Source organism: Peromyscus eremicus, chromosome 10 (genome assembly GCF_949786415.1).
Source record: "Peromyscus eremicus chromosome 10, PerEre_H2_v1, whole genome shotgun sequence".
NCBI lineage: Eukaryota > Metazoa > Chordata > Mammalia > Rodentia > Cricetidae > Peromyscus > Peromyscus eremicus.
Window position 1 is genome coordinate 96,348,823 of NC_081426.1, and position 18,739 is coordinate 96,367,561.

The 18,739-nt window shown below is 37.1% G+C and overlaps 1 protein-coding gene across 6 annotated transcripts in view; it reads left to right on the plus strand.

Moving 5' to 3' along the window:
* Ccdc18 (coiled-coil domain containing 18) overlaps positions 1 to 18,739 on the plus strand; it is a 128,279-nt gene that overhangs the window by 19,713 nt on the left and 89,827 nt on the right. For 5 of the 6 annotated variants that reach the window (XR_009381674.1, XR_009381673.1, XM_059274933.1 and 2 more), the window contains exons 9-12: positions 2,520 to 2,641; positions 6,727 to 7,018; positions 11,271 to 11,395; positions 13,062 to 13,222. Coding sequence is in view for 4 of the 6 variants with exons in the window: in XM_059274933.1 (XP_059130916.1) it covers positions 2,520 to 2,641; positions 6,727 to 7,018; positions 11,271 to 11,395; positions 13,062 to 13,222 (700 nt within the window). In the remaining 2 variants the exon portion in view is untranslated. The remainder of the gene's footprint in view (positions 1 to 2,519; positions 2,642 to 6,726; positions 7,019 to 11,270; positions 11,396 to 13,061; positions 13,223 to 18,739) is intronic. The other variant, XM_059274935.1, reaches the window with a different exon arrangement.

The window sequence follows — 18,739 nt, forward strand, 5'->3', positions numbered from 1 at the left end:
TCTTTGGGAGATGTAGTGATGTATAATACATAATGCTTACTATGAAAAGCTCACAGTCTAGTAAGACTGGCAATTATGTAGAAAAATGATGTCAGTATTTTGGAATAACATAATACAAAAGTTAGGTGTAGTTGGAGTCATGAAAAGGAGTCTCTGGGGGGCTGAGAAAGCTTTATGAAGTGGACAATGCCAGTATGTTTGAGCTGCTACTGTATCTCAAAGATAATTGTGTATCATGCACTAGTGTAAAGCTGAGGAGAAAGTAAAATACATGTTCAAAATGCACATTTATATCTGAAACTGTATGGAAGTGGCAAGATTCAAGTCAAACCTAGTGTGAGAGACCAAGCAAGAGGCATTGAAGATCACAGTGCTGGGTTGGTGAGATGGCTCAGTGGATAAAGGCACTTGGCGTACAAGCCTGACGACCTGAGTTTGATCTCAGGGACCCACGTAAAGATGAAAGGAGAGTTGTCCTCTGGCTACACATGCACATGTCTACATGCATTCATTGTATGTACACATTTAATAATATTTTAAAAAACTACAAAGATGATTAGTCTGAGTAGAAAGTAATGAGAGATATGAAAGCTGGAGAATAGGTGGAATCTGGTGATGAATAGTAAAGATAGTAAACAAGAGAAAAGTATAGTGTTTCTAGGATGTTCGTGTAAGTAACTTGTGGATGATTTTATCTTGAATCAAAATAGATAATTTGTGGGGAAATGAATTCTATTTTGGAAATCACTGCAGGATATTCAGTTGTGGATTTCTAATGAGGATTCATATCCCAGGTATAGTCTACAGTATTTAAGTGGTTACAGAGTGAGAGGAGGATGAAAGGTATAACTATGGAAGATAATAAATAAAACAACTTTTAAATATATTGACAAATAAATTAGGGAACTAGGTAATATAGAAAAGCTGAGATAATTAAGCATAAAAAACCCCAGTTATCCAAAATATATGGATATATGACATTATTGTAATGGAACAGATTATTCTATATAATAAGTGCTTTTTTTTTTCAAGACAGGGTTTCTCTGTGTAGTTTTGGTGCCTATCCTGGATCTCGCTCTGTAGACCACCAGGCTGGCCTCACAGAGATCTGCCTGGCTCTGCCTCCCGAGTGCTGGGATTAAAGGTGTGTGTCACCAACCACCATTTTTAAAAGCCTTTGAGAGGGTTCTCATGGGAATATATATCTTAGGAGGGACTTTTAGTAAGGTGACATGTGAGAGGAAAAAAACTTTTAGGAAGAATGTCCTCAGGGAAAAAGGAAAAGGTAATAGGTTTTTAAAAATTTCTTAGGGTTAATGGTTTCTAATTTGGCTCAGCAAAACCCTGTAGTTGATTAATATAACAAAGGATAACACAGGAAATGGAATAGGTTAATTCAGTCCTCCACTCTTCTTGCACCAATCTGAGTGCTATCATAATTTATTATTATCATTGTGTGTGTGCACGCGTGTGTGCATGTGTGCACAAAACAGTGTATATGAGACAGCAGACAACTTTGTGGAATTGTTTTTCTCTTTCCACCTTTACATGGTGCCTTAGTACTTTTCAGTTGCTGTGACAGAACACCATGACCAAGGCAATGTATAACAGAAAGCTTTTAATTTGGGGCTCATGACTCCAGATAGTTTAGAGTCCATGATGGAAGAGCAAAGTTATTGTGACAGAAACAGCTGAGAGCTCACATGTGGATCCTCAAGCAGGAGGCAGAAAGCACATTGGAAATGGCGACAGTTTTTTGAAACTCCAAAGCCTGCTCCTAGTGGCACACCTCTTCTAATAAGGCCATACCTTCCCATCCTTCCCAAACAGTTCCACCAACTGGGTGCCTATTCAAAATGAGCCTATGGGGGCCATTCTCATTTAAACCAGTGCACGTGGGTTCCAGGAAACAAACTTAGATTGTCAGGCTTGCATTGTTAAACAGCAAGTACCCTTACCCACTGAGCTTTCTTTTTGGCCCCTTGGGTTGTTATTTCATTAAACGTTACATTTCATTAAACAAACATCATTTGGGTTAAAATTTCAAATATTAGATTTCTGAAACACTTGTTCCCTCACCCCCACCCCTACCTTGGACAGGGCTTCTTTGTGTAGCCCTGCTGTCCTGGAACTAGCTCTGTAGATCAGGCTGTCCTCAAACTCACAGAGATCTGCCTGCCTGGCGTGTGCCACTACCACCTGGCCTAAGGGCAGTTGTTAATGTATAGTTGGATGTATAATGCCTATTTAAATTGCTTGCTTTGTTCATGCCTACAGGTGACATTGTTCTTGCCAATCTGTTATTGGCCCTTAAGGATTTCTGAATAGGTAGTAACATCCTCCTTCTTGTCATTTGTGTTATGTTGTTTCTTTTCACTACAGTACCAGGGACTTAAATATATGAAGTATTTAGCCTATTCCTATTTCTTTCCAAAATCACTACTCATAGTTTTAATTTGAAACAATGTCAAACTTGTGATTGTATTAGTATATTCACTTAAAACAAATTTTTGTTTTAGGTTCAAGCTGAAGAAGAATTATTAGAGAAAAATCTTAATAACTGTGAAAAAGAAAACAAAAGGCTTCAAGAAAAGTGTAATCTGTATAAAAGTGAACTTGAAGTTTTGAAAGAGAAATTCAGGTACATTATTATTTAAAAAAGAATTTTTTAAATACGCAAATGGGAAAAAGGGAAACCCCTTTTTACTGTATATAGAGAGTTTTTAATGTGATTTAGAAGGCTAAGATTCATGACTAAAACTTCTCTAGGTATAAAACCAGCATTTTAAACATAGTAAGACATCTTAATTCTAACACATTTGTAAATATAGAATAATACAAATCAACACAGACAAAATGTTCTTAGAATGTAATCACATTAGCTAGCTAGTAAACAAATAGGAAGAAAATCATCTAGTGCAATTTTCTTTTTCTTTTCTTTTTCTTTTTCTTTTCTTTTTTTTTTTTTTTTTAATTAAAGAAGAAAAAAAGACACAGAGAGTAGTCATTTTTTTCCCCACAGTCCAGAAGATTAGTGACTGGCAAGTTGCCTTAAAGTATAAAGGCTCTTTCTGTGTAAGTCTGCTGATCTAGTTTGATTGCTGGCACCCATATAAAAGTGGAAGGAAAGAACCAACTCCACATAGTTGTCTTCCCACCTTTACATGAGTGCTGTGGTGTAGTTAGAGTTTTCCCGCCTGGCCCACAGTCAGGACAAATCTCTCTCACCCGCCAGTCCCACAGCCGCTCAGACCCAAGTAAACACACAGAGACTTATATTGCTTACAAACTGTATGGCTGTGGCAGGCTTCTTGCTAACTGTTCTTATATCTTAAATTAACCCATTTCTATTAATCTATAAGTTGCCACGTGGCTTGTGGATTACCAGTATCTTTACATGTTCCTTGTCATGGCGGCGGCTGGCAGCGTCTTTCTGCCTCAGCCTTCCACTTCCCAGAATTCTCCTCTTTCCTTGTCCCACCTATACTTACTGCCTGGCTACTGGCTAATCAGTGTTTTATTTATTAACCAATCAGAGCAACACATTTAACATACAGAACATCCCACAGCACCGTGGCACATGCTGTCCCCCAATCTCTCTCACTCTCTCACACACACACACTAATAATAATGATGAATAAATTTAAAAAATTAAAGATATTATTCTGGATTGTCTGACTCTGATACCCTATACAATATAATTTTTTAATAACTAATAATCCTGATCAACTTTCAGAAGTTAATATTAAACCATTTTCATAACCTCAGGCTGTTAAGGTGGAGAGAGCATTAAAATAATTTTTTTTGCCTAATTGTATAATTGTAGCACATTTTCCTTAAGGTTGGTACATTTAGTATTTTTGCTTTGGTAGATGAGATAAAATTACTTGAGTAAGTTGTAGAATCTGATGTTATCAATAATAATGTAAACTTCCAGAAGTGAAATGTAACTAATTATACTCTGATATGTTTGATCACTAAAATTTTTGTTTTATATTTTATAAAGTAACTTTTAAAAAAAGACTTTGTTTTTGTTTTAAATTATGTTTATATATATGTATGTGTCCAGATGGGGAGGTGTTGTGCTTATAAGTACAGTGTCCTTGGAGTTTAGAAGAGGGCACTGAATTTCTATAGCTAGAGTTACAGATAGTTGTGAGCCACCTAATATTAGTACTGAGAACTGAACTTAGGTCCTTTGTAAGAACAACACTCTGAACCATTGAGCCTTTTCTCCAGGACTGTAAAATAATTTTTATACTTATTTTTCTTTTATGACACTTACCCCACCTACCAATACTGGAGATCAAATCCATGACCTTGCAGATGTCATGCAAATAATGTACTACTGATCTATGTCCCTCGTCTCGAAATTAGATTTACATGTTTACATTTCTATTAAATTATTCTTTGACAGTTTCATATTCGTGTGTGTATATATATACACAATATAGTCTGATTACTCTCTTCCTCCATTCTCCCTCCTACTTTTAGCATCACCCCCCAAGTCCCATTCTCATGTTCATGTCTTCCTGTTTTGTGTACAACTGAGTTTAACCAGGGCTGTCTCTATGTGCATGTGTTTAGGACTGTCTAAGTGAACTTGATGGGCTCACCAGTGAGTGTACAGCTGAAGACAGTGACTCCCTTCTTTCCAAATCCATCAGTAGTCAATAGTTCATCAGGGAAGGGTAGGGCCCCAAGTGCCCCTCCCTATTCCTGTCTTTTAACAGATCCAGTCTTACACAGGCGTAGTGCAGGCAGTGGCAAGTGCCATGAATTCGTGATTACAGTGGATATTTCATGTCCAGAAGATAACATTTTGAGGCCCTTTTTGTTTTTTTCTATTTCAAATAATGTTGGCTATGAGTTTGTCATATATAGCCTTTATTGTGTTGAGGTATGTTTCCTCCATCCCTATTTTCTCCTGGGATTTCAGTGTGAAGAGATGTTGGATTTTGTTAAAGGTATTTTCTGTATTTGTTGAGATGATCATGTGATTTCTGTTTCTTTATCCATTTGTATGATTTATTATATTTGTATATATTAAACCCCCTCTGCATGTCTGGAATAAAGCCAACCTGATCATCTCTAATTTTATTAATTTGGGTCTTTTCTTTCTTTTGGTTAATTTGTCTTACAGTTTTCCAATCTTTTTGTCTTTTTCTTTTTAAAAAATTTTATTTTAAATGTGTGTGCAGGTGAATGTAGTAGCCCTCAGAAACCAGAAGATGGCATTGGATCCCCTGGAGCTGAAGTTATAGGCAGTTGTGAGCCACCTGACATCTGTGCTGGGCTCTGAACTTCAGTTCCCATGTTAGGAGCAGCAAATACTTTTAATTGCTAAGCTGTCTCCCCAGCCTTTACCCTTTCAAAGAACCAGCTCTTTGATTCTTTGTATTTTTTTTCATTTCATTAATTTCTACCTCTTTTTTGTTTGTTTTGTTTTTTCAAGATAAGGTTTCTTTGTGTAACAGCCCTGGCTGTCTGTCCTAGAACTTGCTCTGTCGCCCAGGCTGGCCTCAACCTCACAAAAATCCCCCTGCCTTTGCCTCTTGAGTGCTGGGATTAAAGGCATGCATCACCTTGCTCAGCAGTTTCTGCCTGATTTTAATTATTTCTTCCTATCTGTTTTGAGTTTGGTTTGTTTTTTCAGACTCTCTTTGTTGTTTTTGTTTTGTTCTTTTGTTTTTCAAGACAGGGTTTCTCTATGTAGCCTTGGCTATACTGGAACTCATTTTGTAGATCAGGCTGGTCTTAGATCCACCTGCTTCTGCTTCCTGGGATTAAGGCATGTGCCACCATGCCCAGCATACATACCTTTTTTTGTAATCTATTCTCAGAGGAAATTCAGCCAAGAGACATACAGTTTAAACAGAAGTTTACTTAGCAAAGCAAATTAAAACATACACACCAGAGATTGGAGTGGGTTGTGCTGAGGGAGCAGAATAAGAGACATTGGTTCTATGTTTGGATACTTAAAAATATATATGAAGTAGATGGCATATTCATTGGGGTATGGTAACTTTTTTTTCCCCCTCACAGATCATAGTGGACCAGATATTCCCACAGTCCTCTTGAAAGTCCACAAAGATGAGAAGGGCGGGTGTCAAAACAATAATGTAAATAGTATAATGGTATCAGATCCTTTTAGTACATAGCGTTTTGTTAGTGTGCATGTGTGGCAGTTAGGAAAGTGCCCTGGTACCTCAGTTTCTCCTCTTGTGGGAATAATATAACTGCAGCTTTAAGCAACTTTAACCATAACAAGGCATTCTTACAATCAGGACACAGCTCCCAACACATCCTGCTTACCTCAGAGCTCACTCTTGACTGCCAGTTCTGTAACCATCCCTTTCTTGCTTCCTTTCTTCAAAAGATAGATTCACACACTGTAACCCAGGTTGGTCTGGAGGCACTGTAACTCATGCTAGCCCCAAACTTCAACAGTTCTTTTGCCTTCATCTCTTAATTGCTTGTAATACATGTGAGCACCATGCCTGGCTTACCGTCCTTGTATCTCTAAGATACATGTGACTAATTTTCAATAAAGTACTGTATTCAGTGTACTGGCATTTTGTTGAGGATTTTTGTTATTTTCATATAGAATATTGGCTTCTACTTTTCCCTTTTTTTTGTTGTTGTGCCCTTGGTGAGAGAATGTAAATGTGATTATTAAAAATGTATGCTCATTTTATTTTCATTTTAATGCTGTTTTCTTTATAGGCAGTTAAAAGAAGAGCATAACAGTGGAAAAGAAAAATTAAGAATTATGGCAATGAAAAATTCAGAAGTCATGTCACAGTTAACTGAATCTAGACAAAGTGTCCTGAAGCTAGAGAGTGAGTTAGAGGACAAAGATGAAATATTGCGAGAAAAAATTTCTTTAATAAAAGAAAACCGAGAATTGAAGGTTCGTGTTGCAACACAGAATGAACGACTGGATTTGTGTCAGCAGGAAATTGATAGTTCAAGGTTGGAACTGAGGAGCTTAGAAAAACTGATGTCCCAGATGTCAGTAAGTATGTGTGAAAAGAAATGTAGTACACTTGCCTGTGCAGTGGAAAAGGACACTTGCTATTTTATAGAGCATTTTTGTGGATGGTTTACTAGCTTATGTTCTTCTACTTGTTTGTTCAGCCAGTTCTTTAGTCTAGTACCTAGTTTCTCCTCATACTTACCTTCTACTCTTTCACTTTTCTTAGTCTCTGAGATGCCATCTATAAGAACTGCACAGAAAGCCGGGCGGTGGTAGCACATGTCTTTAATCCCAGCACTGGGAGGCAGAGCCAGGAGGATCTCTGTGAGTTCAGGGCCAGCCTGATCTACAGAGTGAGATCCAGGACAGGCACCAAAACTACACAGAGAAACCCTGTTACAAAAAACAAAACAAAACAACAACAAAAAAGCACAGATTTTTATTGAAGTATTATTTATATATTGAAAATTCATTTCTTTATGGTATACTATTAAGTGAGTTTAGTAAAGTTACAATTTTTTTTTTTTTTTAGTTTTTTGAGACAGGATTTCTCTGTGTACCTTTGTGCCTTTTCTGAAACTCACTCTGTAGACCAGGCAGGCCTCGAACTCACAGAGATCCGCTTGCCTCAGCCTCCTGAGTACTGGGATTAAAGGCGTGCACTACTACTACCCTGCTAAAATTACAAATTTGTAACAGTCACAATCCAGTTTTACACATTTCTATCATCCCTAAAAGATCTTTTGTGCCTCTTTATAATTAGTGTACCCCACTTTGGGAAACCAATAATAGTTTGTGTTTCTATAGATTTGTCTTTTCTGGACATTTCATATGAATACAGTCAAAACAGCATGTCAGGATTTTTTTGCGTGTCCTTTTGCATTTGTCATATTTTGAGGGTCATTCATGTTGAGATATCAGTGTTTTGTTGCACGAATCCTAAATGGTCTTATAACAAAAACCCAGAGCCACATATTGGGGTAAATGCTGAAAGATCATAGAAACAAAGGAACAAGCCACAGCCACTTTTCACCTCGCCAACTCCACAAATACTCTGACTGAATGCCTCTTAGTCCTCAGCCGAAAGGGCCTAATTCCTGTCTCCTCCTGCCTTATATTCTTTTCTCTGCTCAGCCATATCACTTCCTGTCTCAATCTTCCTAGTGCTGGGATTAAAGGCGTGTGACTCCCAAGTACTGGGATTAAAAATGTGTGATCCCAGGTGCTGAAATTAAAGGTGTGTGCCACCACTGCCTGGCTGTTTCTCTTTTAAACTGGATTAATGTGTAGTACAGGGTGGCTTTGAACTCACAGAGATCCAGATGGATCTCTGCCTCGGGAGTGCTAGGATTTTTTTTTTTTTTTTTTTTTTTTTGGTTTTTCGAGACAGGGTTTCTCTGTGTAGCTTTGCGCCTTTCCTGGGACTCACTTGGTAGTCCAGGCTGGCCTCGAACTCACAGAGATCCGCCTGGCTCTGCCTCCCGAGTGCTGGGATTAAAGGCGTGCGCCACCACTAGTTGACCTCTGTGGCTAACTCTGTGGCTGGCTCTGTCCTCTGATCTTCAGGCAAGTTTTATTAGAGTACAACAAAATATCACCACAGTATTTCATTTATTTTTAGCGTTGAATAGTGTCTTAGTTAAGGTTCCTATTGCTGTGAAGAGACACCATGACCACGGAACTCTCATGAAGGAAAACATTTAATTGAGGAGGGTGTTACAAGTTTAGTCCATTATTGTGGCAGGAATCATGGTGGCCTGCAGAAAGACATGGTGCTGGAGAAGGAGCTGCTCCATGTTGATATGCAGGCAACAAGGAAGTAGACTGAGACACTGGGTGGTATCTTGTGCATGTATGAGACCTTAAGCCCACCTCCACAGTGACATACTTCCAACAAAGCCACACCTCTTAATAGTGGCACTCCCTTTGGGTACCATTTTCTTTCAAACCACCTCAAGTAGTATTCAGTTGTGTGCATATATCTTATTTAAGCACCATTTGAACATTTGGGCTACTTCTGCTTTTAGTCTATATGAATAGTGCTTCTGTGAATATTGGCATAGAAGTCTTTTTGTTGACATGTTTCATTTTTTTCTTGGATAGATACCTTAGAGTAAAATTTCTGGGAAATTATATTAAATTTATGTCAAAATATTTTCTAAGACTCCTCCACATTTGGAACTCTCCTACCACTGATTCTTGTTTCTCTGCATCCTTGTTGACATTTGTTGTGTCTCTCCATATCCATCTTAGTCTGTGAGAACTAGTGTTTCAATATAGTTCTAAATTTAATTTTTCTGATGGCTGATGTTGAGCAACATTACATAGTTTGTGGTGATATTATGTTCCCCAAAATATTGTACACCCTAATAAACTTATCTGGGTCAGAGAACAGAACAGCCACTAGATATAGAGGCAAGAAAATGGTGGCACTCACACCTTTAATCCTAGCATTCCAAAGGCAGAGATCCATTTGGATCCCTGAGTTCAAAGCCACACTGGAAACAGCCAGGTGTGGTAACAAGAGCCTTTTATCCCAGGAAGTGATGACGGAAAGGTATAGAAGGCGTGAAAACCAGGAACTAGCCTGGTTAAGCTTTCAGGCTTTTAGCAGTAGTTCAGCTGAGATTCATTTGGATAAGGATTCAGAAGCTTCCAGTCTGAGGAACAGGATCAGCTGAGGAATTGGCAAGGTGAAGTGGCTATGGCTTGTTCTGCTTCTCTGATGTTCCAGCAATCACCCCAGTTCCCGGCTTCAGGTTTGTTTTTATTAATAAGACTCTTCAAGATTCATGCTATAATAGTCTATCATGGAATTAAAAATATTCATGTGCCAGGTGGTGGTGGTGCACGCCTTTAATCCTAGTCATTATTCCAACTCTGTTTTATAGACGAATTAACATAAAAGATGTTAGGAACATAAGTAAAACCATTTCGTGTGACTCCAAATAATGTAATGCCTTTAAGATAGGAGCCTGTCTCAGACTGGAGATAGTCACCCTACCCCTAAGCTCTGTTATATTAATGAACCAGCCACAAGACAACTCAAAAGGGAGTCAGCCCAAGACATGCCTTGATATACTGACAAGCTAACTTGAAGGTGGCACTGATATAGTAGTGAACCAGCCCCACACTGTGCACACTGAAAGCACAAAGCTAAGTCCAATGAACAATAAAAAACATGACAGCGTGCCGGGCGGTGGTGGTGCATGCCTTTAATCCCAGCACTCGGGAGGCAGAGCCAGGTGGATCTCTGTGAGTTCAAGGTCAGCCTGGTCTACAGAGCGAGATACAGGACAGGCACCAAAACTACACAGAGAAACCTTGTCTCGAAAAAATAAACAAACAAACAAATTCATGTGTGTCCATGAGATTAGAAAGGTAAATATGCATGTGCCAGGAATTTGACATTGACAGGTGTGAAATAAAGGTAAGCATGAGAAAAATTACACACATATGTCATGGTTTGTTTCACTTAAGAATGGATGGTAGACTGCATGGCAGATTCTTAACAATTTTAAAATACTGTCAGTCATGGAACTATGAAGCTGAAAGCAACTTGGAAATCATCAGATTTGATATTTCACTGTTAAGAATATGTGGTTACAGAGAAATACTAGCCTAATGACCAGTTAACAGGAGCAGGTTCCAAGCTACTTGCCTTTGCTTTATCTGCTTTTCTTAGAAGTTATTTACCAAGATTTTAGTATACAACTTGTTGCCTTTTAAGATTGAAACATAATATGCAGGCATATATTCATTTTAATATACTCATTTTAAATTGAAATCCATATTTGTGCTCAGTGTGATTTCACATATGATTCTAAAGGTGACTATAATACATGTTTAATCCTTTGTTTCACAAAGTGCTAAGTCTGACTTGGAAAAATGAATTTTTTTTTCTAGAAAGCATGACTTGGTTATAGTTTGAAATTTTTAGTCATTGAGTGCTTTGCTCTTTGTCATAGCTACTTTTTAACGTCCTGTGTTATTTTGAAATTCATGTATATCCTTCCTACCCATATTTCAAATATTGCTACATATAAATACCTCCAGAAAGACTTTGCTTAGTTTTTGAAAACACTATATGTAAGTACTATAATTTGTTTTAATTATTATGTTTTGAAATTGTTTATATTGATTTACATAACTCAAACAAGCTTAGACATTCTATTGATAGATACCAGATTGTTTCTGTGAAATTCATAGTTTTTAACCTGAGTGTTCTAAATAAAAAAGTGGTATCTTACATATATTATAAGTTTATAAATGTTTGTTTTTACACTTGCAGTTAAAAAGAGAAATAGTTGGCTTTAAGTCATCTCTTTCTAAGCACCAGATGAATAGTTTTTCTAACAAGGAGGACAATTGCATTGGCTGCTGTGAGGCAAATAAATTCATGATTTCGGAATTGAGGTATATTTTTGAATTTTTAAAGTTACACTAAATAGAATGTTTTGTTGGTCTTTAAATTAAGATGTTTAGTTGAGTAGTTTAAAAATATAGGAAATTCCAGAGAATCTTATAAAAGTATTTACTTCCCTAGTTATAATTGATTCTTAACACTTTTTTGTGTTTGTTTCAAATCTATTTTTCTAAATAAAAAAATTAAACATTACAAGATGGACATCCTTTGACCCTTTGCCAGTCCCATTGTCCTTTCCCACCCCCCTAGATAACTATCATTATCAATTAGAATGTTTATATTCTCACACAGACATAAGTATGTATGCTAATGTTTACATTTGCTGTTTTTCTGTAACACTCAACATTTAAAAAATCTATTCATCAGGGTTAGAGAGAGATGGCTCAGTGAGTAAGAGCTTGTACTGCTGTTACAGAGGACGGTAGAGTCCCAGGATGCATGTCAGGCTACTCAACAACTACTTGCAGCTCCAGCTCTAGGATAGTCAACACCGCTGGCCTCTGCCAGCACCTGCAACTCATGTTCACATACCTCACCCTACAACACATACATATACACATATTAAAAATAAGTTAAATCTTAAAAAAAAATCCATCCTTGTGGAGGTAGAGTAATTAATTAATTGGTCAAAGGATAAGTGTGTTGATATTTTCTGTGTGCTCTAAAAAATAAAGCTTTCCTGAAGATCAGAGGGCAAAGCCAGCCACTCGTTAGGCCATAGAGGCTAGGCAATGGTGGCACACACCTTTAATCCCAGCACTAGGAAGGTTGAAATAGGAAGTGATAAGGCTGGGCAGAGAGGAGGAATATAAAGTGGGAGGAGACAGGAGCTCAGTTTCCTTTCGGCTAAGGACTTGGTGAGGTGAGAGGTGGCTGTGGCTTCTTCCTTTGTTTCTCTGATCTTTCAGAATTTACTCCTGATATCTGGCTCTGGGTTTTTATTAAGACTAATTAGGATTCATGCTACAGATAAGTTTGTTTGTTTGGTTACTTTAATAGTTGTAGGAATTCCAAAGAATTAATAAAGAATTATGTTTAAAAAATTGTTGTAGGAATCTTTTTTAGAACTGTGTCACAATTAATTTATCCATTTTCTCTGATAGTTACCTATAGGTTGTAGAGTATTTATATTTTTAATTTTTTTTTAAATCATGTTTGAAAAGTGGCTGAAGCAGTTTGCATTTCCTAGCTAGGTGTGTGCATGCCTTTGATTCCAACACAGGAGACAGAGGCTGGTGGATCTCAAAGTTTGAGGCCAGTCTGGTCTACATAGTGAGTTTCAGGACAGGCAGAACTATGTAGAGAAACCCTGTTTCAAAAAACAAAACCAAAAATACCAAACAAAGAATTTCTGTGTCCTGCATAAGAGTTAACTGTTACCAGATTTTAAAAGTTTTTACTCATTTCATTGTTTTACTACACACACACACTCCCCCCATGGCAGTTATATAGAAACCAGAGCCCAACTTTCAGGAGTCACTTCATTTCTCTCCTACTGTAGGGTCCAGGGACCAAACTCAGGTTCTCAAGCTAGTGAGGCAGGCACTTTTTCTTACTGAATCATCTTGTTGACCAGTATTTACAACTTTAAAGGTGAAAAATACTATTTTAAAAATAAAATCAGAGTAATAACTTTTGGCTTTTCTTTTGTACTAGGATTAAGCTTGCAATCAAAGAGGCTGAAATTCAGAAGCTACATGCGAACCTAACTGTCAACCAGTTGTCTCAGAACACTGCTTCTTGTGATGATGTTCAAGAAGGTGGCAAAGTAAACACTTTAGAAACAGAGCCTGTAAAGCTAGGTGGTAGTCAAGGTGGTAAGTATATTACATTGAATTACTTTAATAATGATAATCAGTTTTTGCTGATTCTAAAGGATCAGATTATTGATAATATTAAAAAACATTTAGTCTCCTATTAATCCTATGGTTTGAAAAGATAGCAAGAATTATTATGTAATTGTTAGACTTTGCATTGCTTAAAAAATATATTGCTGAAACAAAATTTCATCCAATAACATCTACCTATTTCATATATGAAATCAAGGTGCCAATCATGAAGGCATACACCTTTAATCCCAGTCTTTGGGAGGTAGAGGCAGGTGTGTTATTTTAACTTTGGCACAGTGGCTGTGCCTTAATCTACTGCTATCTCAGTCAGCAATTGCAACTCCGCAGTTACTGGCCTGCTTCTCTGACAGCAGTGAATCGAGAACCTATACGGAAACAGACTCACGGATACAGGACAATAAGACTTGAGATTCATAAGCTGAGCAGTAAGTACCTAACCCTCCCTTCTTGCTGCCAGTGCCTACAGGAGCAGAATTCTCCCCAGGCTGCGGCCTGAGCAGCAAGACCTCTGCTAGAGAAGCAGGCCGGTAACTCTGGAGTTGCAGTTGCTAGCTGAGATAGTAGTAGATTAAGGCACAGCCACTGTGCTGAAGTTAGAACAATACAGGTGGATCTCTATGAATTCAGTGCCAGCCTGGTGTACATAGTGAGTCCAAGGATAACCAGAGCTTCATAGGGCAACCCTGTCTTGAAAAAAACCAAATATATATGTATGTATATATGTATATATGCATGCAGTTGTTTTGTATGTTTTTTTAAAAAATGTGTATACATCTGTCAACATCACCATAACCAAAACATGTAACATTTTTATCAGGACCCTTTGTAGTCCTTTTCACCTTCCTTTAGTTTTAGTTTTAGTTTTTTGTTGTTGCTTTTCAGTGCTGGTGATTGAACCAGGGACTGAACTGTATAATCAGTCAATCAACCCTTTATTAATTTCTCTTAAAGTGAAGGTTGCTCTTTTCAGATATAAATATTTAAAAGGTTAAACATTTCTTTAAGCAATACTTTGCATCCCACTAATTTTTGTGTTGCATTTTATTTTATTTTATTTTATTTTATTTTATTTTATTTTATTTTTTATTTTTTTCCAGAGCTGAGGACCGAACCCAGGGCCTTGCGCTTGCTAGGCAAGCGCTCTACCACTGAGATAAATCCCCAACCCCACATTTTATTTTATATAGTTTAAATATTAAAGTGATTGCTTCTTTAGTTATTGAACCTAGGCTCTATGTTTGTCTTTCTGAGTCTGACTTACTTTGCTTTATATTCAGGGATATCTTTGTATTGTTATTAGTAGTCAGGAAACATACTTCATGTGATTTTATTGTTTACTTTTTTGGTAGTAGCTACTTAGCTCAAGGCTTCATGCATGATAAAAATGTGATCTACCACTGAGCTCTACCCTAAACTCTCATTTTTGTTGTTTGTCTTTTTTGAGACAAGGTCTCTTGTATAGGCCTTGCTGGCCTGGACTTGCTATGTAGAACAGTCTGGCCTTGAACTCACAGAGATCTGCATCTCATTCTGTGGGAGTATGTGCATATGAGTGCAGTTGACTGCAGAAGCAAGCAGAGTACATCAGATTGGATCTGGATTACAGGCAGTTTTGAACTGCCTGACAGGTGCTGGAAACTGAATATTAGATCATCCGCAAGACCTCTTATGTGCTGGGCCATCTATCTAGCCCCTTTCCCTGTCTTTTAAAATAGCAATCATGTTAGGTTGATAGTTTTAGTTTTGAGTTTTCTTCATACCTAATGATTTTCAATGTATTTGTTGTATCAATTACTGAGAGTGTAGTATAAAATTCTTCAACTATATGTGAATGTTGGTTTGTATGTTCTTTTACTTCTCTCGTTCTTGTATTTTAGAGGTGTTATTTATACATATATAGTGTCATATCTTATTGGATAGACTTTCTTATTATATTAAGTTTCTGATAATATTCTTTATTTTGTTTGAAATCAATGTAGTCTTTTTAGTTTCTTTATTATTAGGGTTTGACGGATAGAATTTCCCCCCATTTTTTGAACTTATGCATTAATAGCTAAGGAATTTCTTATAAAAAACGTGCAATTGGGACTGCTTTTATATATAATAAGACACTGTAATTTTTTCTTTTCTTTCTTCCTTTTTTTTTCTTTTTTCTTTTTCTTTTGGAGACAGGGTTTCTCTGTGTAGCTTTGGAGCCTGTCATGTAACTTGCATAGTAGACCAGATTGACCTCAAACTCACAGAGATCCACCTGCCTCTGCCTCTGCCTCCGGAGTGCACCACCACCACCTGGCCCAGACACTATATTTTTAATAAACATTTTATTAGATATTTGGATTTAGCATAACTACTTATTATTTTAGACTTAATGTACTAGTGGGTTTATTTTCTATTTTGTTAATCTTTTCTGCCTTTTTTTTGTAAATATTTTAGCTGTATTATTTTTGGAGCTAAGAATCATATCTAGGATCTTACACATGTTGGATACTCACCCAACTCTACCACTATCCTCTATGCTTAGCTCTGTTTTTATTTTATATTTGGATTATTGATTCATTAAGTATAAATCTTAATTTTACTCCTTTAGTTCTGGCCCTTGAGGGAGCAAATGCATCGTTATTAAAGTCTAGGTTGTTAGCAGAAATGACAGAAAATCAGTTATCTGACTAAAAACTGGGAAAGAATGATTTGTTTAGCAGAGGGAGTGTAGTTGTTAGAGATGGTGATACATATAGATTCTCTGATGGAGCTACTGACAGATAGCCAAGGAAACGAAATACTGTGTATGTGAAGCATAGATTGGGAATGGCTGCTTAAATCCAACCCTTGAAAGCAAAGTACATTTTTCCTTGTTTTCACCTGTGTTCCCATCTCTAACATTATGCCTCTTTAAATACTCTTGGAAGTTCAGTTACCTTGGAGTAGGAAACTGTATATGTTTATAATGGAGAAAGGACACATCCAAGCAGCCCTCAGTTTTAAAACATCACTGTATTTTTTCCTGCTCCATTGTAGAGGATGAAGGTGGGACTAAATAGATTTAATGCTTATACCTTCTGAACCTGCATTTATTTGATATACAGAATGCATATTCTTTTTCTTTTTCTTTCTTTCTTTCTTTTTTTTCCAAGACAGGGTTTCTCTGTGTAATAGCACTGGCTATCCTGGAACCAGGCTGGCCTTGAACTCACGGATCTACCTGCCTCTGCCTCTCAAATGCTGGGATTAAAGATGTGCACCACCACCCAGTCAGAAAGTATATTCTTAGCAATTTTAGCTGGCTCAAAGGTTATGGTTAACTTAAACTTAAAAATAGGTGTTTACAGTGATTTTGTTTTAAAAAAATTCCTGTTGGGTCTGGGAGATGGCTTAGCAGGTCAGGGAGCTTGAAATCAAGCTTGATGCCCACATAATGGGAGGAATGACTTAACTCTTGCAAGTTGTCCTCTGACCGCATGGTGCTCTTGCCCACATGCATGCATGTGTGGTGTGCACACATACACCCAGAGTCAATAAATAAATGTAAGAAACATTTCAAAAATAGGTTCTTAAGTTGTGGGACATATTTAAATTTCTGGTTCATAAAAAACTTTTTCCTCTGTGTTATGTATTTAAATTGGAAAGTACTTTACTATATTGGTTGTATATGTTCCTTATTACAGGTCTCATGCTTCATTCTTTCTTTAGAATTTTTAGGCTAGCATACAGATAAATAGATATTTTAATGACTTTTTCTTTTTCTTTTTTCTTTTCTTTCTATTTATTTATTTATTTATTTATTTATTTATTTATTTATTTATTTTTTATTGTTTTTTTGAGACAGGGTTTCTCTGTAGCTTTGGAGCCTGTCCTGGAACTCTCTTTGTAGACCAGGTTGGCCTCCAACTCACTGTGTAACCACGAGATCCTGCCTCCCAAGTGCTGGGATTAAAGGTGTGTATGCCACCACTGCCTGGCTTTAATTATTTTTTGAGTCATGGTCTTGTGTAGCCTAGGCTGGCCTTGAACTCACTATGTAACCAGGATGACTCTGTCATTAAATTTTGTAATCATTCCTCTTTCCCAGTTCCCTACCTGTGTTCCCTGTACCTCTGACTAGTTCCTTTCATTATGCCAGATAGTCCTGTCTCCTATTCTACTTTCTCATCTCATATATTCCATTAACATGCCCTCTCTCTTTACCTTTTCTCTCTTTCCTAAATTTCATACTTTTTTAATGTAATTTATTTAACATTATTTTTCGTGCATTGGTGTGAAGATACCAGATCCCCCAGAACTGGAGGTACAGACAGTTGTGAGCTGCCATGTGGGTGCTGGGAATTGAACCTGGGTCCTTTGGAAGAGCAGCCAGTGCTCCCAACCTCTGAGCCATCTCTCCAACCCCCTCTTTACCCACTCTTAAGAGTTCTTTCTCCTATCTTGTGATTCCTTTGATTTACACATGGATGTATGTGTGCATGGTCTCACACACATTTATAATTTGAAATCTGGGTTCTACATATTAGAAGAAAAAACATGGTGCTTGTCTTTCTGAGTTTGGCTTATTTCACTTAATATTATGATCTTCATTTGTACCCACTTTTGAGGAAACAACTTAATTCCATTCTTTATGTCTGAATCTTTTCAGTAATTAACACGGATGTGCAAGTATCCTTGTTTGTTGACTTAGAGTCTCTTGCATAGAGAGTGGTATAGTTCGGTAATATGGTAATTTTAGTTGCTTGAAAACTTCAAGGTCTGGCAAGGTAACTGACCTCCTATGTTCAATACCTGGGGATCACATGGTGAACTGATTCTAGAAAGTTGTCCTCTGAGTGCCACGTGCATTCTGTGGCTCATGCACTTGTGCACACACATAATGACTGAATGTTGTCATTTGTTTTTCCTGATATTAGCTATTCTTACTGGTGTGGGATGGAATGTAGTGTGAATTCTAATTAGTCTTAATAATAAAAACCTAGAGTCAGATATAGGGGTAAATGTTTAAAGATTAGAGAAGTAAAGGAGCAGTCAAAGTCACATCTTACCTCCGCAACTCCTCAGACTAAAAAGGGGGTAAGCTCCTGTCTCCACTCACCTTATATTTTTCCCTCAACCCAGCCATATCACTTCTGTCTCCTGTCTGTACAGACCTCCAGATCTCTATGGTTAACTAATGGTTAACTCCACCCTCTGATCTTCAGGCAAGTTTTATTTGTTAGAGCATGAACAAAATATCACCACATTTTCCCCTTTTTGTCTAAAATAAAAAAAGATTATAACTAATACAAGAAAAACTATATACAATAAGTACAATAACTATATAATGTATACAATATAATACATGCAGGCAATAAATACATCAACAATGTCTAGTGCATAAACATTTGAAAAATTCAGAGAAAATGCTCTATTATCTATCCTTTCTTGGTGAGCCCAAAAGGTTGTACCTAATTCACTTACTATTCTGACTTGCACTACCAAAACTATCTTTTCATGTCTCTC